General features: G+C 40.0%; 3 protein-coding genes and 1 pseudogene across 4 annotated transcripts; 1 reads left to right on the top strand and 3 right to left on the bottom strand.

Moving 5' to 3' along the window:
• Window positions 1–525: 525 nt before the first annotated feature.
• Window positions 526–5,794, top strand: LOC143881259 (putative inactive poly [ADP-ribose] polymerase SRO2; annotated as a pseudogene).
• On the bottom strand, window positions 3,129–12,786 carry PUR4 (purine biosynthesis 4). Of its 2 annotated transcripts, none has more exons than XM_077384608.1 (5): window positions 12,627–12,786; window positions 10,669–11,615; window positions 7,922–10,584; window positions 6,985–7,606; window positions 3,129–3,377 (listed from the first exon to the last, which is right to left on the bottom strand). In XM_077384608.1, exons 2-4 carry the CDS (start codon window positions 11,610–11,612, stop codon window positions 6,990–6,992), a joined length of 4,224 nt encoding a protein of 1,407 aa, XP_077240723.1. In that variant the 5' UTR covers window positions 11,613–11,615; window positions 12,627–12,786; the 3' UTR covers window positions 3,129–3,377; window positions 6,985–6,989. The 2 variants fall into 2 exon arrangements, with proteins under 2 accessions (XP_077240723.1, XP_077240722.1); XM_077384607.1 differs by having other exon boundaries at window positions 3,151–3,386.
• Window positions 12,787–17,583: 4,797 nt separating this feature from the next.
• Window positions 17,584–18,319, bottom strand: LOC143880821 (putative ripening-related protein 1). The gene has a single exon (XM_077383799.1). It carries the CDS (start codon window positions 18,269–18,271, stop codon window positions 17,714–17,716), a length of 558 nt encoding a protein of 185 aa, XP_077239914.1. The 5' UTR covers window positions 18,272–18,319; the 3' UTR covers window positions 17,584–17,713.
• Window positions 18,320–21,381: 3,062 nt separating this feature from the next.
• LOC143881508 (small ribosomal subunit protein eS21y-like) lies at window positions 21,382–24,715 on the bottom strand. The gene is made up of 3 exons (XM_077384606.1): window positions 24,520–24,715; window positions 24,238–24,370; window positions 21,382–21,658 (listed from the first exon to the last, which is right to left on the bottom strand). Exons 1-3 carry the CDS (start codon window positions 24,567–24,569, stop codon window positions 21,596–21,598), a joined length of 246 nt encoding a protein of 81 aa, XP_077240721.1. The 5' UTR covers window positions 24,570–24,715; the 3' UTR covers window positions 21,382–21,595.
• Window positions 24,716–24,956: the final 241 nt, after the last annotated feature.

Genomic DNA, 24,956 nt, shown 5'->3' with positions numbered 1-24,956 from the left:
TCGAATTGTCTCGTTTCTTTCAGCCCAGATTGAGTATATGGCAGTGCAGAATGCAATGCAGATTACAATACCATATCTGTGACTGGTTTTAGAATTGTTCTTGATCCATTCTTCTTCTTCAAGAAGGGTTTTCTTTGGTTTTCTTCTAGTGGAGAACCTCCATAGGAGAGATCTCCAAATTCAGGAGGTGAAAGAACAGTTAAAGAACAGGTGATCTGTGTCTTCCCTTCCCGAAGAGCAGAGGGGACAGGTAGTTTCCATGGTGATTCCAAGGGAGAGGAGCTTGCATTTGGTACAAAGTTTAGAGTGAAGGGCTTGCCAGGCTGTGAGACTATGTCTAGGGGTGTGACCTTTGAACCAGATCGAGGTGTGCCAATGGACTTTGGGATGATGGGTTCTAATGCTTTGCCAGGCACTGGATAGAGTGAATAGGCCATTGGGGTTGGGTTTCTAGATAGGTTGGTTGGAATTACCAAGAGAGATAAGGGCTGAATTGAAGATTGTTTGAAGGTTTGGGATAGTGTGATGGATTATAGGGTCCCATTTACCATTGCTAAGAAGGTTTTCTACAGAAATGGATTGGAGAAGGGAGTGCAAGTAGGTACCTTGAGGGTATAGGTGGGAGATGAGGCCATCAGGGTGCCAAGGTTGCTTCCAGAAATCAATCCCCTTACCATCATTGATGATATAGCAGATGAACTGTTGGTTTCCTCTGTTATTTTGAATATGCTTCTTACCCCCCATGAGGGTCTAGTTGGCATTTTCATGGTCCAAAAATTTTTCCTCTTCAGATATTTTTTACTGAACCATTGAGACCATAAGGATTGCCTGCCATTGATTATATTCCAAAGATTTTTCATTTGGCAGGCTGAGTTGATATCATGAAGCCTTCTCAAGCCCAGGCCTCCTTCTGCTTTGGGGGTGCAGATTATGGTCCAGGAAATGGAGTGAATAGTTCTCTGTTGATTGTGGCCAGGCCCAGATGAATTTCCTGATGATCTGCTCAATTTTATCAAGGATGGTGGCTGGGAGGTTGAAAGAGGCAGACCAATAAAGTTAGAATGAGGTAAGCACAAACTTTGACAGTTCCACCCTCCCTGCTCTAGATAGGAATCTATTGGTCCAGCCAGAAATACGTCTCTGAAGTTTACTGATAAGCATGTTGCAATCAGATATTTTCAGTCTAGTAGAGATGAGGGGGAGGCCAAGGTATTTTAATGGGGAGATGGCCTTCAGGTATGGAAAGAATGGAGGATATTGTGGGGCTAATCTGCTTTGCTTTCTCAGTGAAAAAAATTTCACTTTTGTTGATGTTTACTTCCAAACCAGAACATCTGTTGAATCTTTGGATGCATCTAATTATGCCAAGAGCAGATTGGGGAGAGGCTTCAACAAACACCATCATATCATCCGCAAATAACAGATGTGAAATTTTTTCAACCCCGTGGGTGAAGGGGGAAGAGATATCACCTTGGGATATGGCTTCATTCATGGAGACAGAGAACATTTCCATACATATGCAGAAGAGCAGAGGGGAGAGAGAATCCCCTTGTCTAATTCCATTTGAGGAGGAGGAGAAGAAGCCTATCGGGGATCCGTTAATGGGCAGGGAAAAGGAAGCTCTCTGTATACATTCTTTAATGAGCAGGGGATCCGTTAATGAGCAGCGAAAAGAAGAAAGCCTTGGCCATTGAGCTAGAGGATCAATCCCACTTTTACAAGTTTTTGTCGGGGATCCATGTGTTAAACTTTAAACAGTGAGGAAACTGTGGATTCAACATTGGAAGTCCTATGCCTGAACACCAAGACATGATACTCAACCTCACCATCAATGCCTTCTCATTTCAAGAGAAGAAACTTTTGATACTTGAGAACTGGTTTGAATTAGGGGTGCAACTCGGGTCGATTTTTGGGGTTTCGGGTTGAGCTTTTACCTTAAAATCGGGTCGGGTTTTGGTTGGTTCCAATTCATTTTTTAGCAAAAGCTCAACCGACCCAAGTTGCACCCCAAGTTTGAATGCTAGATATATTTGTGGTACAGATTCACACACTTCACCAAAGCTGTTGAATTTACAGTGCATGAAGGTAAACGCATCCTGCTCAATGAACAACTGACTTGCCAATATATCAGGAAACTTCAGAGTTTCTGCCATGGGGCCATGGAAGATGAGCTTTATTTCTCAAGACACCAGGCAATGCTCAGCAGCATCCACACCGTGAAAGGAGAAGGGAAGAGGTGACAGAAGAACAGCCTCTTTGGGTTGATAGGCAACTCAAAAACAAAAAGCAAGCCTTGAATCATATCTAAGTTCTCTGTTGTCTAGGTTGGGCACTAATGGATTACTAATTATGCACAAAGCACCTCTTCTGAACCAGGAAAGATGGGCCTGTTTTATCTATAATTTTGAGCTTTCATTCTTGATGTAGAACATGAGGCGGAAGACTATCTGAGAAGACAGGATCAGACGAAATTAGGGCAAAATTATCCATTTGACCACCCATCCCAGTAACCAATGAAGCTAATCTTTTACAATTAATCTAGCCTACTTTTCCTACAAGAGAATAGCTTATTCACAGGCTTTGATAATTAAGACTAGCAATGCCCTCCTGGATATCAGTCATTTCCCTTGGTACCCAGAAAACCCAAGTATAAAACAGTCATTTCACATCTCCTTCATTGGGGATGTAGGGAAAACTTAGGTCGGAAACTTTTTCCCATGTAAAATGAGCTAATTTTTTCATGGAAAATGATTTTTCATTTCCCTTGGTACCCAGAAAACCCATGTATAAAACAGTCATTTCACATCTCCTTCATTGGGGATGTAGGGAAAATTTAGGTCGGAAACTTTTTCCCATGTAAAATGAGCTCATTTTTTCATGAAAATTGATTTTTCTATCATTAAATCATTGGGATGACTCATTTTTCATGGAAAATAAAAAAATTTCTCTGTTTTTTATGAAATCTCATTCCTACTAAAGACTAGAGCTTTTTCCATGAAATATATTTTCCATAATTCTTTTTTTCCAGGGTATCTTTACCTGCTGTATATCAGATGGTGGTGATGGCATTCAGAAATATGAATTCAGGAGAGAATTGTCCTTTTAACCAAAAAAATGACGGGTCAGGATTACTCTTAAAATCCCATCCTCTATCAGTAAATTACCTTTTTAATTGGTGATTTATGCCTGTAATTCCTTGCACAAACAAGGGTATATGCCAAGGAAGAAATTATGAGACAACCCAATCTCCATCTTACACACATAATTTATGAAAAAAACAGTTTAGAAAGAAATCTCACGCTGAAGGAACCCGCCTGACAATCGACGGTCAAGATTCAGTAGTGTAGAAAACTTGTGAGTCTCTTCTTTGTCCATATCTGAAGAACCTGACAGCCAAGTGTCGGAGAAAATCAAAATCATGTAGTAAACAGAAGGAAAAATACAAGCTAAATTTTTAAAATTACAGTTCAGTTGAGACAGAATACATCTCATAGTATGATATTACCATATTAATTCAAAGAAAAGATCAAGCGGAATGTAATTCTCAAAGGCATCTCTTTGATGATGACATTTTCCTATGAATGGATACCAAATGTGCTGTAGAAATTTCAATATTCTTAAGGTTGAGTGACCTGTAAGAGTGGATACCAAATGTGCTATAGAAATTTCAATATTCTTAGGCATGAGGATGTGGCAACTACTTGGGGGAGTCTCAAAGGTTGACGACTCCACCTTTCATTCTTTTCCTTTATTGTTCAGGCTTGCCAAGTAAGATAATAGTTCCAGTGTTTCAGAACGCAGATGCGGGTCAAAACGCGACCAAAGCAAATCCTAGTCGACTCGAAAAGACGTGGCTGAGTACTCGGTTGACGTTGTCATGACTCGAGAGAGTCAAAGGAGTTTTGATTGACTTTCTAGGGTGATGCAGGTGAAAGGTGGCAGAAGCTGTGCTCCGGTTTGGAATGAGCAAGTGTACATAAAGAGGTGCAGTATGTGTAACTCTCATTTTGGAACTAACATTAATCAAAACCATAGAACAAATGTGATACAGATTCTGTAATTTAATAGGTTTCGGTGTACTCAGGGTTCAGCTTTACTTCAAGTTTTCTTAAATTCAAGGTCCTTCTCAGGTCCTTAAGTTAATTGCAAAAATTTCAGTAATCACCTATTCCAATATTGTCCTTAAAGGTCACTCCATATTCAGAGTTGAAGCAACTTTAATTAAAGTTCAGCTAGTGCATTAACTTGCAGGCAGAAGCATAGGTCAGCAAACTTCTTCCCAAGTGAAAACCGCGAGTTTCAATGTTCTTAGAGAGCTAATTCCCATCACCTCAAGTGCACATTCAGGAGAAAGGTGGAAAATAAACACAAACTTAAAGCATAACCAACAATTGTCCTATGTTTCTCAATGCTTTTGAAAAGCCTCAAACCAATATGCTTCTCTCATGCCTGTATCTGATGGAATTAATTAACAGTGGGAGGATTTTATTTTATTTTATTTTAACAGAGGGAGCATATTAATCTTGGACACCCAGTACTGGAGACTGCCCAAGAGAATGAAATGTCAGTTTCTGATTCAGAAAGTGGCCCTACTAGTGCCTTACCGAAGGAGGTCGGTTTCTCAGGGGATGAAATGGTTGGACTGGATAATGAAGATAGAAATCATACTTTTGTCAAGAATATCTTCCTTTCAGGGATGGGCTCTCTTGGGAAGCACACTAATGTTGTGGCCATACATAGAAATTCTCATTCTAGTTTCTCCTCAAGAGCTCAGTTGCGAGCTTTCCGGATTTATTCAGAAGCTATGGTGAAGAAGCTTGGAGCGGCATTAATATGAAGCAGTGTTGAAAAACGCAGATGTGGGTCAAAATGCGGTCAAGAAAAATCCTTGTCGACTTGGCGCGGACACGGCCAAGAACGTGGTTGACGCGGCTGAGTACTCGATTGATGCGTTCGTAACTCGGCAAGTTCAAAGGAGTTTTTATTGACTTTGTAGGGCAAAATGCGGAATGCAGTGACAAATCTCAGAACATAGCCAAGAGAAAAGGGAGCTGACTCGGGTGAATCCACGATGACGTGGGGGAGTTTTAAAATTATGATCTGAATTATGCCTGGTATGGTACTTCTAAGGATGGAGTTTGTGGGATTTTACGCCATGGGTTTAGTCGGTGTGAACCACCCGAAGGTGCTGGATTGTATGGGTCTGCCATCAATCTATATCTTGCGGATTCTTCTATTAAAAGTGCGGTATCTTTCCATTCTGGATGAAAATCGGCTGCGGCATGTTTTGCTTTGTCGTGTGATATTGGGTAACACTGATGAGGTCTGTCCTGGTTCGAAAAGCTTCATCCAAGATCCGAGGAATTCAATTCCAGTGTAGATTATCAGTCAGCTACTAAGAGACACATCGTGTGGAGTACACACATTAATACCCATACTTTGCTGGACTATATCATAAGTTTTAGGATTCCTTCTTGCCCAAAAGGGTTTCAGGAGCTGGTGAGAAGACCCAGCTCAGCTTGGATGCCATTTCCAAAACTAAAATATTTCCTTTCACTATTCTTACCTCCTGCTGCTATCAGTTTGATAAAGAGATATCATAGTGATCACCTGGACAAGAAAATTACACGGGAGCATCTAATACAACAAGACAAATAGACAAGTTACTCATCGAAGCCATTCGATGTTATCGAGCCAAGCAACAACCTAACGTAATGGTTTCTATACCGAGCAAGCACGAAGGTCTATAACATGCAACATCCGGAATTCGTCTAACACTGCCAATCTGTCAGATTCTCTCTCATTTACTTTGATATGTGCAAACAAGATGTATCATTCTGAAAGAACTGTGTTACAAATATTAGCCCAAGGCAAGTGAATGTCTTAGATAAAGTCAGTGTTGCAAGGGAGAACTTGCATTCTTTTATTATATCTTCTACCATGAGCAGAATTGATATGAACAGGAAAGCACGAATATTTACCAGAACAGGGCGGCTAAAATAGCACAGTGCTTCTTTCCCCGCTGGGATGGAAGAGATGTTAGGAGGGGCAGCATTTATCAGTCGGCGATAGAGTGTAAAAGAGAATTTGAAAATATATCTACCAATGGAGAGGTCCAAGGCATCTATGGATTGGAAGGTGGCTAATGAAATATTGTACGCATTTGTTTATGAGGTCTGTATTCGTGGAGGCATCTATTCTTTGATCCTTTTTTATTCTCGGTAATAGTAGTTGTTGTTTTTTTTTTTTTTTAAGAATAGATTGTAGCATATAAATAAATAAAAACAATCATATTGCTCATCTATTCGGTGAATTGTGAGCTAGAACCACCTTCATATACAATACAATGATATGGAATTTGACCATATAAAAGATTTACAATATATTCTTATTATAGTAATTCATTCATATTATAGGAATGCTAAGGCTGTAGGGTACGTCATCAGTACCTTCAGGATTCTGATCTCTGCAATATCAGCAACATTACAAGGATTATTTCTTAATTTCACAATACAAGGACTGCTGCTCTGCATGATTTCCCATAAAATAAAAGAATTATTGGGGTTTCCAAGAGAATAATTTCATTTTTAAAACTTGAAGCTAGAAAACAGTAAGAAATACAGCAATAGTTCATTAGATAGCACGAACACCAGAAACAATGAAATGCAATGAAGATTTGCAAAGACACAGAATACAGATCGACAGGCCACATGTAGGACATTGCAAGAGGTCATAAATATCCTCAAGGTCTTTCTAAAATGTTCATGTTAAGATAATGTTATTTGCCGTAAAATGGCACAAGCGAAAAGAATACAAAAAGGGGCGGCCCAGCGGACGAGGCGGCCGCCATTGCGGGGTCTGGTGAGGGCTAGATGTACGTAGCCTTACCCCTGCTTTCCCATGACCACCAGGTCACAATGGAGCAACCTTAACGTTGCGGCAAGGCAAGCGAAAAGAATAAAAAAACAGAAAAATAAAACATACCCGTTTCAACCACACCATTCACGAGCATTCTGGAACATCCTCAGCCATGGACTCGGCCCCTTCTTGTCGACTTCCCATTCCTTTGGATACCATGGGAACTGCCACATCATGAAACAACGCTCTGGATGAGGCATCATAGCAAGATGCCTCCCATCTGGTGAACATAGTGCTGCAACCCCTAATGGCGAACCATTGGGATTGAAAGGGTAAAGCTCCGTTACATTCCCATCATCATTGCAGTATCTCAGCGGGGCCAAATTCGACTCTAGGATGCGATCAAGAACACCCTTGTCAGGGAAATATGCCCTACCCTCACCATGAGCAGCCCAAACACCCAATGTGCTGCCTTCCATGCCTCTGAACATTATGGACGGAGAGTCCCCTATAGTCACACTAGTAAACCGGCACTCAAACCGGCCAGACTCATTGTGTACAAACCTTGGTTGTGACATGTCCCCGCCCTCACCAAGGACACCCCCAACTTGCCACCCAGGAACCCATCCCAAAAGTGCCATGAGCTGACACCCATTGCAGACACCAAGGCTGAAAGTGTCGGGACGATCATAAAACTCTTGGAATTGGGTCAGAAGCTGCTGGTTGAATCGAATGGATGCTGACCAACCTGTTGAAGTATAAATGATTAAATAACACCATCTCTAATAGCATCATTCAAAAAAAAAACATCTCTAACAGCTTAAGCTTTTGGAGTAACTGGTTGTTTCACATGGTATCAGAGCAAATGTCATGAGTTCAAAACTCCTTCATATTAAAAATCCACATGCAATGGCAACCCCAAAAAGAGGGCTCACATGTGCCACGTGTATGGCCAACCCAAAAAAGAAGGGCCACACATGAGGGGGAGTGTTGAAGTATAAATGATTAAGTAACACCATCTCTAATAGCTTAAGCTGTTTGAGTAATTGGTTTTTCACACGACCTTTTGCAGAGTCTAGTACATCCGCATAGCTGAAACCTCCAACGAATGCAACTCCCTGGAACATCTGAAGAGAAATGTGGCCGCTCAGTAGGTCCGACATCGAGATGTCCCAAGGTTCAAAACCCGCGGCATAGAATGCTGCAGCCATTTCCCGGTCTCCATTACTCCCCTCTTCGCGAATCACAGCTACTTTCGGTTTTGAAATCACTGCCATCAGTTTCTCATTCGTAAATCTAGGAGTAAAAGATAATGAACACAAAGGCTCATGCCTATATTTCAATCCATCTTTTTCCAATTCTACACAGGACGCTAGTCTCTGCAACCTCTCAATCTGAAAACTAGTTTCTTCCCACATGTCCCTAAGGTGGAAAGTTTCCTCCTTTAATTGAGACATTCCATCAACACGTAATTCTACCACAGGCGACTCGGTAACATGTCCAATAACCTCGGCAGAAACTTGAGCAGAATTAAGCTTTTCCCTGACCATTGTGAAATTCTGCTTGCTTACCTCAAGAACAAGACCAAGCTCTTCTGCAAAAAGAGCCTGGAAAAGGCTCTTTCCATGTGATGACAAATCTAACTGCACACCGCAGTTTCCAGCAAATGCCATCTCGAGAATACACACAATAATCCCACCATCACTAATGTCATGACCAGCAGAGATTAGGCCATCTGAAAGCAGTTCTTGAACGACTTCAAAACATCTTTTGAGATAAGGAACATCGTCAAGATCAGGGCAATCATGACCAACTTGGTCAAACGCCTGAGCAAGAGCCGAACCACCTAACCGTCGTTTTCCTCGAGCTAGATCAATGTGTAACAAAATACCATTATTTCCAAGCTTTAAATCTGGGGTCACAGTCATTGTTATATCTGGGCAAGTGACATAAACACTAATCACAAGATTTCCCGGCGCCTTGACAATCTCACCGGAGACATGAGCCGCCATAGAAAGACTGTCCTTTCCCCCATCTATTGCTATACCAAGTTCTATCATCGACTCTGAAAGGGCATTAGCAGCGTCATACATCGCTGCCCCTTCGCCGTCGAGTTTCGCAGCATACATCCAATTACCACTTGCTTTCACATCTCCGAGCGATGTAACCTTAGCCCAAACAAGATTAGTCAAAGCTTCACCAACAGCCAATCTTGCCATTGCTTTCGGGTTTAGTAAACCTTTGATGGGTTGTTCCCCTATTGCACACGCACCCCCTGTTAGGTCAGTATAAGTCTGGGCAATTACCGCAACATCAGAAAGGGGAAGTTGCAAGGCCCCAACTGTTTGTTGTTGTGCTACAAGTCCTGTGACACACCTATCAACTTTTGTCGTCAAAAAACGTTTCGAACATACCGATGGAAGACTCAAAACTCTCTTCAGAGCCGCAAGCAATGTGATCGCAGGGGCAATATCAAGCGGCTCGCATAGTGGAGCCATCCGTTTGAATTCAAAATATTTCTGAGGCATGTCTCCAAGCACTTTTTCAAGCTCAAGATCTACTGCAGGAGGTGGAAGAGGGAGACCACTCGAGCGACAATGTTCTATGGCAAAGCTGTCTATTAACACAACTCGTCCATCACCACTGATGGTTCCAATAACAGCCATAGATACCCTTTCTCTTTTACAAATGGAGTCCAAGAATTCCCGGCTTTCCGGCTTCACTAAGATAGCATCTTGTTCCTGGTATTCAGCACCCCATATCTCCAAAACAGACATTGTATGGTCACCAATTACTATTGCCCGGATATCGATTTCCGCACCCATTGGGTAGATAATTTCCTTAACAACATTGCAATTTCCCCCCGCACCCTGATCATGAATGCTCACAATAGGGTTGTCTTCTCCCATTTCGATACAAGCACGGACTACACGATATAACTTTCGGGCCATCTCAGCATCTCCTCGCTGGACAGCATTAAAATCCAAGTCAGCATCATTCTGGCCACTCACCATGCTTGACGCAGCACCGCCACCCATTCCAATTCTATATGCGGGACCTCCTATCTTCACAACTAGCATTCCAACCTCAGGCTCCCCTTTTGATATATGCACATGATCAATCTGACCGATTCCTGCACTAAACATTATCGGTTTCAACCATTCACGCCTTTCCCCGTTTGGGAGTCGCATTCCAAATGTTCTCGTATATCCTTGAATTAAGGGTTCTCCAAACTTGTTTCCATAGTCAGAAGCGCCATTACTTGCATCTATCAAAATCTGCAAAGGGGAAGCCAAGTTTGATGGATAGGCAAAAGATGTATCTTCCCACGGAGCGTATGAACCGTCGATCTGAAGGTTTCCAACACAGTAACCAGCAGTGGATGCAATGACGTAGGACCCACGTCCTGTTGCATGAGTATCTCTGATGCGACCTCCAGCACCTGTTTCTGCACCAGGGTAAGGAGCAACGGCGCATGGGAAATTGTGGGTCTCTGCTGTAAATAGAATATCGAGGTCTCGTGTAGAAGTGTGCAAGGGAGATGTTGAACCAGACATCACAGGACGCAGCAAATCCACCAGGAAACCCCTGATAGCACTCGAGTTATCTTTGAAGCCTATGACAGAGTTGCTGGGGTTTGCCTTCAAGGTACTCTTAACAATCTGCATAAGAGTGCTACTCATAGGCTGCCCATCAATCACAAGCTTCCCATTGAAAAACCAGTGCCTGTTAAAAATATGCAAGGGGTAAGAACCCAAGTAGAGTAAAGACATTAGAGGTCAAAATTTCCAAAAAAAAAAAAAAGAGCACCTGCTATGCTCACTGTTAGACTGAGCAATATCAAAGAGCTCCACAGTTGTAGGATTGCGTCTGATGTCCTCCCTAAAAAGTGATGTGTAATACTGTAGATCCTGCTCATCAAAAGCAAGCCCCATTTTCTCATTGATTTCTTCTAATGCTGCCCTTCCTTTCTCCATGACAGGCACCTGGCTAACAGCCTCAGGAATTATGCTCGTCTCGAATGACATGAGCTTGGAGGGATAGACACACTCTGTCATTCGATCGTGAACCATCGCAGCAAACTCATTAATCAGATTTTCCTGTAATAGACCACTTCCTGCATTGAGATACAACAGGTATCTTCTCGACTTCTCCAAGCGGATCACCTCTGTTAAATTACACGCTTGGCAGATTGAGACCGCATTAGCTGACCATGCCGTTGTAAAAGACAGGCGGGGTCCGACCTCAACTAACACCACACTAACATCATCGGCTCTCTCTTTATCAAGAGAGCTCTCAGTCTGCAAATTCTCAGGTTCGTATGTTTCTCGAAGAAGCCATTTGAGAATTTCAAGCTTCTCAATAGATAGACTAGAGCTTAGCCCAATGTTGAAACACTGTTCCGTCTTTAAATCAATGATGTCGGGCGAAATTTTCCCCTGCACTAGCTTCAGAAGCTCGTGCGTCGCACTTTCTCGAATGAGTGGGACACGATAAAAGTGCATCACTCCCACAGTACCCTCCAACTCATTGGTTCCTTCATTTACTGTACTGGGCATACCTTCCGAAGCAACTGCTCTTGTCTTCAATAGAACCGGCACTTTTGATGCAACAAGTCGATTAGACCGGCAACTTCCATAACTACCCAAAAGCTCACGATGTTTCTGTTTATGGCAATTCCTATGGAACATCAATTTTTGCCTTTGCATTCCCTTCAAGAATTTGGCCGCCGCAACCTCACCAAAGGCAGCCATTTCCTGTTTGCACCAAATACGTATGAGATTTTTAATGGCCACGAAATTTTTTTATACAAAATTGAACAAATAAAGCCAAATCAAGAATATTACTATCAAGTAATGTTTTCTAACTGCAAAAACAACACAAAGCATTGTTTTCTTATACAAATTTTGATAAATAAAGCCAAATTAAGAATCTTACTATCAAGTAATGTTTTCTAACTGCAAACAATACAAAGCATTTAATACATACCCACATATCATGTGGAATTTCTATAGACTATATGATTTGTACAACTTAAAATAACCTTACTTTGATTTCTTTCTTTCAAAAAAAACAAAAAACAAAAACAATACAAAGCATTCTACAGCATTGAAAAGGGGAGATGAAGGTCATCAAGCACTATTTTCCAAAGGGGCCGAATTAAATATTAAGAATATTAAAAAAAATGCTTAAAAACGACCTAAAATGAAATATAAACGGAAAAAAATCCAAATACATCCTAGATTTTTAGGGCCCGCATTGAGATTCAGCCCTACGCCGCACCGATTACACTAAAAAAAGGCATTTCAAAAAAAAAAAAAAAATAGTGTCTGCAGTTCTTTTTATACAAAATTAGATAAATAAAACCAAATTAAGAATCTTAGAACAATACAAAGCATTCTAGAAAAAAAAAAAAAAAAAAACTGAAATATTTACTAACTAAGATCTTGGTTTTAGCTTTTTAAAGGGGGGGAAAAAGGTTATCAGAAAAAATAAATAAACGACCTAAAATGAAATATAAACGGAAAGTGCAAAAATAGAAATTTAGCAATGGAATATAGAAAATAAATCAAAGAACAAACTAAGATCTTGATTTTTTTTGGCTTTCTTTAGGGAAACAAACATCATATTATCAGAAAAAATAACAGAAATGAATGGCAGTATAGAATTTCATTATTCTCTTGAAGAGATCAAATGAAAAATAGAGACAGAATGAAGGATCATATATTATCAGAATAGAAGAAGGAATGAATAAAAGTAAAACTTACCGGCGGTGAAGAATCGTCGTAGAAAAAGTCTCCGGCAACTATTCCGGCGAGTTCAGAGTCGGACTAGGGTTTACCAAAACCCTCTCTTCTCATTTTATTGGTTTTTTTTTTTTTTTTGTCGGAGAGTTTTGGGTTTTTCTTCGACACAAAAAATATCAGTATAAATTTTATTTTACTTTTACTCCGATAACTCGGGGCGATTCGGGGGGATGGATTTGGACCATTTGGTGAGGCCCACAACGTTAAATGAAGAGGCCGTCGTTTATTCTAGAACCGTGCGATTATTTCTGCGGCTTAGATTAAAAGAGAGGAAAACCCACTCAGTGCATGTTTGGCGTACCCTTTAAAACACCGTTTGGCGTTTGAAATACCGTTTTGGGGCCAAACTGCCGTTTAGGAGTGTTTGGGTGTGCAGCCACCGTTTGAAACGCCGTTTGAAACACCGTTTTGAACCCTCAAAACGGCGTTTTGCAAACGGAGGGGGGAGGTCCGTTTGCAAAACGCTGTTTTGAACGGAGTTTTTGAGCTGTGGGTTTTTACGTGTTTGCCCTCACCAAAACCCATTTTTAAATATATGCGTGCGACTTTATGCGTTACGTCAAATACCAAAAAAGTGGGGGTGTTAATATCATTCTTGATGACACAAATTTGTTAAATTGTTAATATTTAATTCAAAACAAAGGGCTGCTGATATCATTATATGATCTCTTAATTTTGATTTTTTAAAGACAAAAGAATTAAAAGAAACCCTAGTTTCTTACTTTCTTCATCTACTTTGCAAAGTTGCAAACCCACTTGTCCGCCTCACTGCCTCAGCGCCTCCACTCGGTTACATTGGGCCTAATGAGAGAGTAATTGAGTTACATTGAAGCCAACCAAACAATGCCTTTTTTGGTCATTTTACCACTAAAACTCCGTTTTGGGGCATTTGCAACCAAACACACAATACCTCCGTTTGCCATTTAAAACCTCGTTTTGATCTGGCCAACCAAACATGAAAACGCCGTCTGGCAAAACACCGTTTTGAACCAAAACGGCGTTTTAAACGCTATTTCAAACGGTACGCCAAACACACAAGTTACCAGGTCACCTCTCTCTCTCTGATCTTCTACCCTTTTTAGGGCAACGTCACTGCCCAATTCAAAACCCTAATTCCGTAAAAACATGGCCATGTTGTCGTTAAGTTCAACCACATAAAAAAGAGATTGAATCTGGTGGTGACATTAGAGAGAGAGAGAGAGAGAGAGAGAGAGAGAGAGCGAGATCCTTAAATAAGATCAAGAAGACCTTTGATCTTTCCCGAGCTTGAAGACTACTATGAAACGCCCATTGCTCTTTTCTCCCTTTTTACTCTCCTTGCTCATCTCAAGAGATGCAAAACATGTAAGAGTAAGAAAGAGGGACCAAGGGTTAGGTTAGATGGGTTGGGTTAGGGAGGAATCGAAAGGGGGACTTGAGTGGGAGAGAATCGCGAGGGAGAAGAGGGAGAAACAGAGAAGACGAGTGGGAGAAGATGACGATGCTTCAGAGGCTACCAAAAATTTCGTCAAACGAAACCAGAGAGAAACCCTAGATCGATCTAAGTTTTTGGGACATGAATGTAAAAAAAAATTTGTTTAGTGGAGAGTTTAAGGGTTCGACTGTCTTTTTGGAGATTTAATACTAAGTTTCTCCCGGTTGTGGCCCCACATACGAAAGCCAATGGGAGGGCGTTTAATCATCTGCCGCAGCTAACTTTGCTACGCTTAACCGCAGCAACTCTATATATACTAGTAAAAACCTCCCTGTGATAGCATGAGCCGACAAAGAACTGTACGGACCACATCATAGGTTGATCTAAACTGTTCATGTGATAGAACACAACATCAATAAGTTGTGCTCATAAAATCATTTCTGTAGGCCGATCCTAGCCCTTCAATCTATAGAGGTTTCCATAATTTAAAAAAAACATAAAGGAAGGGGGTAGGATTGAAACTATGTGGCTTTAATGGGTGCCTTTGTTAAAAAGCATAAAGGAGGGGGGCAGGATTGAAAATATGTGGGTTGAATGGGTGCCTTTGTTAAAGAAAGTCAAAAAAAGTGATGTGTAATTCTCAATTTTGAGAGAAATTCAAATAATTCTCTCATTTTCTCTTCTGCTATATAGTATACTAGTAAGCCCCAACGTGCGATGCGCGACACAGCAAAAAAAAGAAATATGATACAAAAAAAAATAGTTAAAAATATGTATAAACAATAAGCAAAAAAGTATGCATAATCACTTACCAAGTAATGAAAAAAATGCAAAAGAATATGTTTTCTAGGCCGACAAAGAATTGTACGAACCATAGTATAGGTTGATCCAAACCGTTGATGTGATGGAACACAGCATCAATCGGTTGTGCCCGTGAAATCATTTACATAGGCTGATCCTAGCCCTCCAATCGGTGCACAGGCCGACAAAGAACTGTACGGACCACATTATAGGTTGATCCAAATCGTCCATGTGATGGCACACAACATCAATCGGTTGTGCCCGTAAAATAATTTCCATGGCTGCTCCTAGCCCTCCAATCGATCGAGGTTTCCATAATTGTTGTTCCTCTTCAGGTGCCCGGAATGGCGGAATCCGTCAATATTTTGCAAGTTGTCTCGCATAGGGGTGTAAATGGATATTCGGAAATTCGATTACCGTCCGCATCCGAATCCGTTTAAAGCGAATATTATCTGAATCAGTTTCAAGCGGATATTATTTGAATCCGTTTATGAGATATCTGGCTCTTCGCAGATGCGAATCTGGTAAATGGTATATCCGATCCGTTTAACATCCGAATCCGAGAAGTAAATCCTTTTTATTTATTATTAATAATATCATTAATATTTATTTTTAGTAATGACACACTATCTTTTGTTTCTATAAGAAAAGTGAATATTCTTTTTAGAAAAAATAAAATAAAAACAAAAATAGCCCAAACTCATTCCATCAAAATAACCCAAACCCATTCCATCATATACAAAAAAAAAGAAGGAAAAACCCAAAGACCACTACCAACACTATCATCCATCCCCATCGCCTCCCTCCCTCTCTCTCTGCCTTTGTTTTAAAAGGAAGAAGATGATCTCATATATTTTAGGGTTTGAGAGTTAATTTTGTGAAGAGAATGTAGAGGTCTAGTTTTAGGGTTTGGAAAATTCATCCGAGTAAGTAGGAGAAAAAAGATAAAGTGCTGCAATAAAATGTTCGAATTTACCGGATAAACGGATACGGACAATATCTGAATTCGAACAATATCCGACGGATACGAATTCGGTAATAGATATTAAATATCCGTCAAATCCGAATCCGAATCCGAATTCGGATAGTGTATACTGTAATCGAATTCGGATATAGCCATATCCGCTCCGAATTCGATCCGTTTACACCCCTAGTCCCGCATGGGTAATATCATGTAGATTTTTCGTCATTGTCATGTGTCTATACCTCTTCTTGGTAGTTTATTCTGTAATTGTCATATACATACACCACGTGTCGGTACTTTTCGTATTAAATGACAAATCAATTGACGAATTTACCCTCAAATAATTTCTCAAAGATATAGATGTTGTTAGATAGCACCAAAGGGGTTAATGATAAAAGAGTAATGCCGACGTGTAAAGGTGATATGGATTTGAGGGCCCCGGAGGTATTTAAAACTTAGAGGCGTGGGAATTTGAGGGCATACGAGGCATTTCTCTCTTTTAGCTGAGGTGTAAATCCCCCCGATTTTTCAGAAAAGCCCGGGCTTCAAGCTTATTATAGTAGATAGATATATAGAGAAGCCTACTGCTGACATTTTTTCGTCCACAATAAATTCCAAGACCATTGCTACATTTAAAAACAGACATATTCTGGGACAGAAAAATAGCAGGATACCCATCAAAAATAAAATAAAATAAAAGTACTAGAACACTGCAGAATTCTTGCTGTCTGAAAGTTGATTTAGAACCTTATTTTTGGCCATGTCTGTGTGCAATTATGGAGTGAAATTACAATCAAATTTAGCATCGTAGTATTCTAGTTGTTGTTGGATAAGCTTGGATAGAAATTATTGTGCAAACTCTTGCGTTCGTGACTTGCAATTGGTTTCAAAGTCCTAACTAATTGAGGAGTTGAAAGTGGGAACACCCTCATGACAGTATGCTTCCATGTTAACACAGATATTGCCTACCTTTATAATTGTTGAAGGTAAAATCGGTTCCTCTCTCGAGCTTTGTCTGAACTAATAATGAAGTGTCTTCACAGAATTTGAATTGCTCTCAGTTAGTATAATTGCCTAACTAAATTAGTGACAAAGACACTGGTGAAGGCTTCCCGTCCATTGATTTCAACCAATCCCGAAATCAACCACTCACAAACTAGGGATTAGCTTCCTGCTGTACTCACCCTGCATCAGCATAGCATGCAATCGAAAGATTTATTCAGAACGTTCTTTGAGCAACTCCTACATCTGTATATGGATGAGATATGGCATTGAAATGTGCGTACCGATCTACAACAATGAATCTAGTAGATTTTCCTTTTGAAATAGGCAGCCCGTCAATAAAATCCATTGCAATATCTTCCCATACGGCGGTCAATGAAGTCCCGCCAAGCTTTTGGATGAGATAAAAGATTTTGCATGGATGGTACTTTATCTCTCTAATCCCTAGAAGTGTCAATTAACGATTAAGCTGATCACCTCACTAAGGCCCTGTTTGTTTAAGATTATGCTAGCAGATTGTGAGTCCAAAACCAATTATTGGACTCAAATTTATGTTCAATTTTGAGTCAAATAGTTGGTTTTGGACTCTCAATCAGTTGGCATAATCTCAAACGAACAGTGCCTAAGGACCTGAACCAGTAGCTTCTAGCGATTACTTGTATATGGGGCAGTCTCTACCCATAATCTCAACTTGTAATCTCTTTTATTTATTTAATGGGATCTTTTTCTGAAAAAAAAATTCAGACATGACAATGCAGATAGTATAAACTTATATATGTATACTAATAAGTTTACATGGACAAAGAAACTATAAGTAACATATTAACATAGTATGGCATGGAAGGAGCGACTATATATAAGCTTGTTTTAGGCATCAGACCATGTGATATCATAGTCGCCAATCTCGGATTTTGGGATCCCCAATGCCTTCCACACTGCAGGAGATGCATCCACAATGTTGTAGGGGCACGGTGGCTGGAAGTCATGATCGGAATCACACCCATAAACTGAATCGCACTCATCAACGACCTTGGCCATCACAGATCTTCCGTTGGCATTGATCTTGATGTTGTTCAGGCAACGACTTCCACCATTATACCACCCCGTAGACAATGCCACAACAAACTCATGGTCACTATGGTATTGATTGTCGCACTCGGAAGGGCCTCCACCATCACCGCCTTTGGCAAAGCTGTTGATGGTCATGGTTGCCGGAGTGTCGCCAGTGATCGGAGGAGAGCAACGGTACTGTGGGTACAACTTTCCGGCCTTGCAACAGTCAGAGTCGTTCTCCGGGTTGCAATGGCCAGTCTTACCTCTCAAGTAGCCGCTGGGATGGCACGATCCAAATGGAGAATAGCAATGCCCAACATGGAGGGTTGCTAGAACTAGTAAAACCATTGCAAGTATGGACTTGTTAGCCATTCTTGGTGGTTTCTATCACTTGCCTTCTTCTTCTAGTTGAAAGGGTGGTTTGTTGTATTTTTGAAGTCTAATTTAGTAGTGCATCCTATTTATAGGGAAACCCTCCTTGCTTTCCCATGGAGACTCTTATTTTGTACAACGTATGAAACTACAGAATTGAAAGACAACGTACACGAAAAACAGACAAATCGTCACGGCTACGGCTCTCTTCTTGTTTTGATAATAGTAGTATAATTTAGCGCCATTTCTATCTCAATGTGGACATAGAAATTCTCTGTAATATTTGCACTCCACAACCCAGCTTTCATTTCTAGGGCTCTGTTTGGATTGAATGAATTTTCTGGAAAAGTTAGGGATAGAAAAACTTTTCAGGAATTTCTAGGGGAAAAAAAAAAGCAATTTGAACCACGACAGTAATCTTAAATTTATGATAAAATCCCTTTAATTTAGACATAACTATATCATTTCCCTCTAAATTGTGAAAATGAAAAAAGAAATGATAAAATCCCTTTAATTCAGACATAACCATATCATTTCTCTCTAAATTGTGGAAATGAAAAAAGAAATTGCAAGAAAAAAATTCTGTCGGGACCCGGGTAGAACTCGCCCTCAAAAGCTAGTTGTTAAGGGGAGGGAACCCATTCCCTTATAAGCCCATCCACATCTCATTACACATCCGATGTGGGACTATTTGCTTTTGCGTGGAACCTCAACAATCCCCTCCTCCACGCAGAAGCAACGTGGACCATCTCACCCCTCCACACAGTGGCAATGTGGGAACCACGAGATAACTACACCGGCGTTTCCAAGATCTTCCCCAAGGGACATTCCTACTCTCGGAGGCAGATCTCGGAAACCCCGTGTAGTTATCTCATGGTTCAACCAGAACCCGACCTGATTTTATGGTAAAAACTCGAGCCAAATTCCCAAAAATCAACCTGAGTTGCACACCTAGTTTTAGTAGTGTCGGAAAGGAAGGGCCGTGGTAAGCCGTGCGTATTGAAATCTCAGCTCAGCACTAAATTTACATTATATATCCAAGGCTTGGGTGATAATTAAAACCAAAATATGGAAAGGCTCACACTCACTCATCATTCACTAGGTAGGTTATAGGGGAGCAACTCGGCTGGGTTGGGTCGGGTTGAGGCCAACCCTAGCCCAGCTAGAGATAGCATTCCCTCAACCCTAACCTGACCCAACCCGAGTTTAGGGTTGAGGATGGTCAACCCTAACCCAGCCAGCCTCTAAATCTCTCAACCCTAACGTGACACGTCTAATCCATTTTTTTACAAATTGGATAATGTTGAGCACGCACGCGCGCACACAAAATAATAAAAAATAAAAAACATAACCGTAATATTTCTAAAAATCACAATAAAATTAGAGGACAAAGATCGGGTTGGGTTGCTCAAAGCGTCAACCCTAATCCGACCCAAAATTAAATCAGATTGGCTTTTCCTACCCTTAACCCAACCCAAGGAAATGCCAACCCAACCTGAGCAAAATATCCAGTTGAGCCCGACCCAAGTTGCACCTCTAACTAGTTACTTTCAGACTCAGCAATTTCACGAAGAGGGCCCATCAAATGTAAGGTCAAGATCATAGTACAATTTATCATATAATACTTCCTCTTCCAAACTCTGCACATCTCCTCTAATGGCAGTTGCGAATGCCTTTCATTTCTCCATTTCCCCCTCTTTCCTGCCAACTAATCATCTCCAAATTCAAACATCCCCACAACTTCCCAACCCTCTCTAACCCCAAGCCGGCAACTCCCTAATCGAGGTTCTTATTCTGCTAGTTTCCTTCTCTACCAGTTTTTCTTTTTAGCTTCCCTGTCTGTTTTTGGTGTCTCTCTGTTAATTTTCTTTTTGCTGAGGAGTATCTATAAATAAATGCAATTATCGTTTCGCTAAGGACCTGTTTGTTTAAGATTATGAAGACCGATTGTGAGTGCTAAACCGATTATTGGACTCAAATTTAAACGTAATTTTAAATCCAGTAATCGGTTTGGCATTCATGATCGGGTTGACATAATCGTAAACCAACAGAGCCTAAGAGTATATAAAAGAACCATAATTGCTTTGGAGGTAGGAGGTCTGATACCCTGGAAGAGAGATCTATTTTCACCTCTTTTGTCCCTTTATCTTGATTACAAATTTCAATATCTTTACATAGAACTTGGATTATATCACACAGCTTCTTCGTTATATGCGTAAGTATGATAAAACACTACACTTCCTTGTTTTGACAATGGCACTCCTCACTTCATTAAACACTTGTCTAATTGGCTGTTCGTTTTCAGAGTGTTTTAACATTACAATGTCAGTCCCTTTACCTGAATTCCATGTCTAGAATATTAGTATTTTAGCAAGGTTAATGACATCTGATTTATTAATCCTCTTGTTTTGATAATTGCACTCATCACTTTGCTGATTGTAAACAACAAAACCTTTTAACAGATTACGTAAAGAAGTGTAAACCAAAGAGGCAAGTGACATTTTTAAAACAAGATATCAGTTCCCTTATTATTAACTCCCATCATCCCAACTGCAAAATATTTAAGACATTGAATTCTCAAACTGGTTGGCATTTAAAATTTCAATCCAAATTTCCAAAAATCTAAACTTTAGCAGGGCTGCTGCAATTCTGTGTATGGTTGAACCTCAGATTGGTTAGCATTTAAAATTCCAATATAGCTCAGGTTAGGTCAAGATAATTGTACCTCAGATTGCCCTTAGGTCCAAGTTTCTCAACCTCCTAACAATTAAAAGACTAGTAGACTTGGCCCATGTTTGACAACCATGAATTTTCTTTTCATGAGAAATTAGCTTCTCAAGTGGTGAGGGCGTAGGAAGCGTGAGAGGAGACATGAGTGGAGGGTTGAAATGGCTAAAAAGGAAGGAAAAAATCAATCATATTTTGGGTGGAGTTTTGGTTTCCTTGTTTTTCAGGCTTTTCTTACCTCCTCCCCACTCAGTCCTTCTCGTGTCTATCCCTCTCCTACGCTCCCTCACAATTGGGTAAGCTAATATTCCAGGAAAAAGAATTCATGGTAGCCAAACATGTCTTGAATAGGCACCTTCACCACTTACAGGGTTCAAAAGAGCTAAGAAAAAGATGGATCCTTAAATTTCCAAAACCTCTGACCACACAACAGGCATAAAATCATTGAAACCACGTCTTACTAACATTCAGTTCAAAAAAAAAAAAAAAGTAATATCTTACTAACATCATAAAGATGTTTAGAAAACTAGATTAGATTTATCGCCTTATAAAATTTTACCAAAGCAGAAACCAAAGGAAAGCGGCGGGCAAGTTCTACTACTGACGGACTTCGACTCTCTTCTTCTGCCAGAGTCTATCGATGGCACCGTCAGCATCTCCCTGAAAAACAGCTTAATGCTAGATCAGTACAAGCACACTTCATGGATAATGAAGAAGGAAAAAGTAAGGAAATGCGAGTAAAAACAGAAGCCCTTCCCATTTAAGATGGGGAAAGAAGTCATGCTAATGGAACATGTAAATTCCTCCAAACCATTCCATTTGCTTGCAGTAGTAGGAAAGCAACTAGAAAAGTTAACCCAAGTGCATAAATTAGCTTGTAGAGATAGTCTGAAAGAATAGACCATGTCGACACAGGAAGTTAACTCCAATGAGGATGATGATAAAAAGAATAGACGCATGTCCGCTTTCCCATCATATCCTTCATAAGAATGTATGAGATTAACCAAACTTGGAGTGTCCTACACCCACAAATGGGTAATGTAGTCTCCATTCCTAGTACAAAGGAGTCTACGAGTGTTTTTCCAAAAACAAACATCACATAATGATTTCACGGTAATCTCAATATTTAGGCATTGTGACCAACTACAGTTGAGGCTCTAATAATTAATGCTCAGTAAATTTATAACCTCTTATATCTTAAGTTGCTCAGGAACCAACATTGTTCCTATGCTAATAATTTATATTCTCACACTTCTAATGTTTAATACAAAAACCAATGGTATATGATATAATAGATTACATTCTTATGAAACGTTGTTCAAAGTAAATACAAGTGAACAATAATGTTGTTTGAAGTACCTACTATATGGAAGTACATACTATATCTCGGTATATGGGAAACATTCTTAAGTCTTTTCAATGGATTTTGTTGTTGTGGTCGCAACAGCCATGGACTTTGGGGTTGTAGTGGAAGAGCCACAAATGGCAAACCCAGGTAAGTAGCAACAACATACTCCCGCCCAAGGTTTTAAATTTCGGTTTCGGCAATAATTTCAGGGGTAAACGAAACCAAAATTTTAGCCGAAATCCCAATATTTTGGCTGAAATTCGGTAACAGCGCACGAAATGGCGTTTTTTGGGGCCGAAATTACCGAAATTTCGGTAATTTCGTTAATTTAGGCTGAAATTGTGTGAAGGATTAAAAAATTAATATTTTATTGGAAATTTCGCAAAAAAATTCGAAATTTCTGAAATTTCGCCCAAAATTTGGTAAATTTCGGAAATTTCGGTTTTGGAACATTTCGATTTCGGTCCTCACCAAAATCTGGATTTCTGCCGCAATTTAAAACCTTGCTCCCGCTTGCCGCCTGGCAATGACAGTAGGTAGTCGCCAGATTTTTTTTTTTCTTACCAAACAGACAAGTATAAAACCCAGTACGCCAAAAACGTGGGCAAGACAAGGACAAAGATTTGGACGAAAGAAATGCCGCGTGGCTAGAAATACTTTTGATAGAGTGACACTGTGTTCTTCGATATTTCGGGTCCTAAGCACCTTTTCTTTTTTGCAAAGAGAGGGGGTGGGCAGCACCTATCTAGTGATTAATATTCTCTAGTACCTTGTATAAAATGTGGACACTGGCAATATTAATTATTAGAGCCCCAATTGTATTAAGAAACTTGGGAGAATTAGGAGATAGATTCTCTTACTTCAAATGTCAATTCAGTAATTCCCCTTGAAACTCTTTATATCTTTTCCGGTGGCTTCCCAATCTCCAAGTACATGATATTAGCAATTCGGATGTGTGACACGCCAACAAAAGGCCCACTGAATAAGCAGAATGACACCCTCAAATAGAAGGAATCAAAGAAGTGAAAAATTGGAACAATGGTGTGAAAATTCTACAGATGGAAGTCATATTTATATTTTTTGGGTAGGTAAGCAAGGATTGAACCTCTGACCTCCAGGTTGAAGAACAGAACCCTGACCAATGAGCTAGAGGCTCAATCCCAAGTCATATTTCAATTCGGGATAAACAAATTGAGACAACCTTTCCAGAGAAACATGGGGATGGTAAAGAATCTCAAAATTTTCAATCCCTTACTCGGGTCTCTTAAAACAAGCACTCATTTGCTGCTATCAAGCAAAGTAAAATATGTTATGTTGGCCTTGTGAAAACTAAATTCGATGATCTCAGACATCCAGAATTGCTACTGTAGTTTCTTGGGATACCAGAATGCAAAATTGGGCATCTAAAAAATGTAGATAAACTGCAGTCTCACAATTGAACAAACAATTCAAGTCCATTCTCAGAAAAACTGCATTCAAGCAATTGAACAGATAATCCATGTCGTTTTTCACGAATAAAAAAAAATCATATATAGATAAAGAAACACCCACAAATTCAACAAATGCATAATCACAAAATTAACTGTGCAGAATACAAGAACCATTAGTATAGTAAACACAAAGGTTGCAACTTGGGTCAGGTTTTACCCGACCCGCATTGAACCGACCCGAAAATAACATGGGTCGAGTTTAGAAATCATGGGTCTTGGGTTAGGTCGGGTTTTAGGATGAAAAACCCAACCCAATCTTGGGTAGTATGTTTGTGAAGTGAAAAAATAGTTTCCTTCTTAAATTTCTACACTTGATGACATAAATTTTGAGTTTTTTGGTGTGAAAATTTGTTGTTTTCTACCATCTTTGAAATTAATCACTAAGAGCAGAGCACAAATACCTGAGCGCGGACAAAACCACATAGGGCAAATGTGGTGAACTGTCCAGTATAGACCCCACTCTCATCCAAATGCCCCACATTTATCTGAACTGATGCGTGATCCTTCGAAGTTATAAGCCTGTTCGTTGCCGAACTGTAAACAAGAAAAAACACAAATACAAAACGCCATAACAACGCTCATATAGGCCTTGATGAAAAGAACCCAGAATTGAAAGAAAAGATATAGCCTGTTAAAAGGCTTCAGAACAAAAAAAGAAGAAGAAGAGGGAAAAAGGATAATACCATTTTCTGGGGATGTATAAATCCATGTTTTGCCCCTCTTCGTTCTGCATTTTGGGAAGCGCTTAGACGACAGGAATAAGAAGGCAAAAAAAAAACCCTAGTTTCTTACAGTAGGGTTTTTTAGAATGACGAAGAAACCCTAATTTCTCAAGCTTTATATAGTGTCAGCTGCGCGTATTTTTCAGGAAAAAACAATGAAAGGCTGAACCCTACCTTATTCGAAGGTCCAAGATTATTTACGGTGTAAGCTCGTATCGGTCGGTATTTTTAAAAGGTACTGTACGGCTTACACCATAGGATGATCCCAACCATCCATCTTATGGACCACAGCATAAATATAAATAGGTTGTGCCCCAAAAATCATTTCCATAGGATGATCCCAATCCTCAGATCTATAAAATCTTCCATAATATATGCAGTTCCTCTATATTATTGGA

Source organism: Tasmannia lanceolata, unplaced genomic scaffold (assembly GCF_043159265.1).
Source record: "Tasmannia lanceolata isolate RefF3 unplaced genomic scaffold, GAP_Taslan_0.1 ptg000007l, whole genome shotgun sequence".
NCBI classification, from domain to species: domain Eukaryota; kingdom Viridiplantae; phylum Streptophyta; class Magnoliopsida; order Canellales; family Winteraceae; genus Tasmannia; species Tasmannia lanceolata.
The sequence above is the reverse complement of the archived record's forward strand: the minus strand, read 5'-3'. Positions and strand labels throughout refer to the sequence as shown.

Bases quoted from the DNA above. Each gene is read 5' to 3' on its own strand.
- LOC143880821 (XM_077383799.1), bottom strand. From the start codon at position 18,271: ATGGCTAACAAGTCCATACTTGCAATGGTTTTACTAGTTCTAGCAACC.
- PUR4 (XM_077384608.1), bottom strand. From the start codon at position 11,612: ATGGCTGCCTTTGGTGAGGTTGCGGCGGCCAAATTCTTGAAGGGAATG. The intron at 10,585-10,668 runs GTGCTCTTTTTT...TATTTTTAACAG, and splicing joins TCTAACAGTGAGCATAGCAG to GCACTGGTTTTTCAATGGGA. The intron at 7,607-7,921 runs GTCGTGTGAAAA...ATACTTCAACAG, and splicing joins TGTACTAGACTCTGCAAAAG to GTTGGTCAGCATCCATTCGA.
- LOC143881508 (XM_077384606.1), bottom strand. From the start codon at position 24,569: ATGCAGAACGAAGAGGGGCAAAACATGGATTTATACATCCCCAGAAAA. The intron at 24,371-24,519 runs GTATTATCCTTT...TCTTGTTTACAG, and splicing joins TTATACATCCCCAGAAAATG to TTCGGCAACGAACAGGCTTA. The intron at 21,659-24,237 runs GTATTTGTGCTC...GCTGTTTTTCAG, and splicing joins GTGGTTTTGTCCGCGCTCAG to GGAGATGCTGACGGTGCCAT.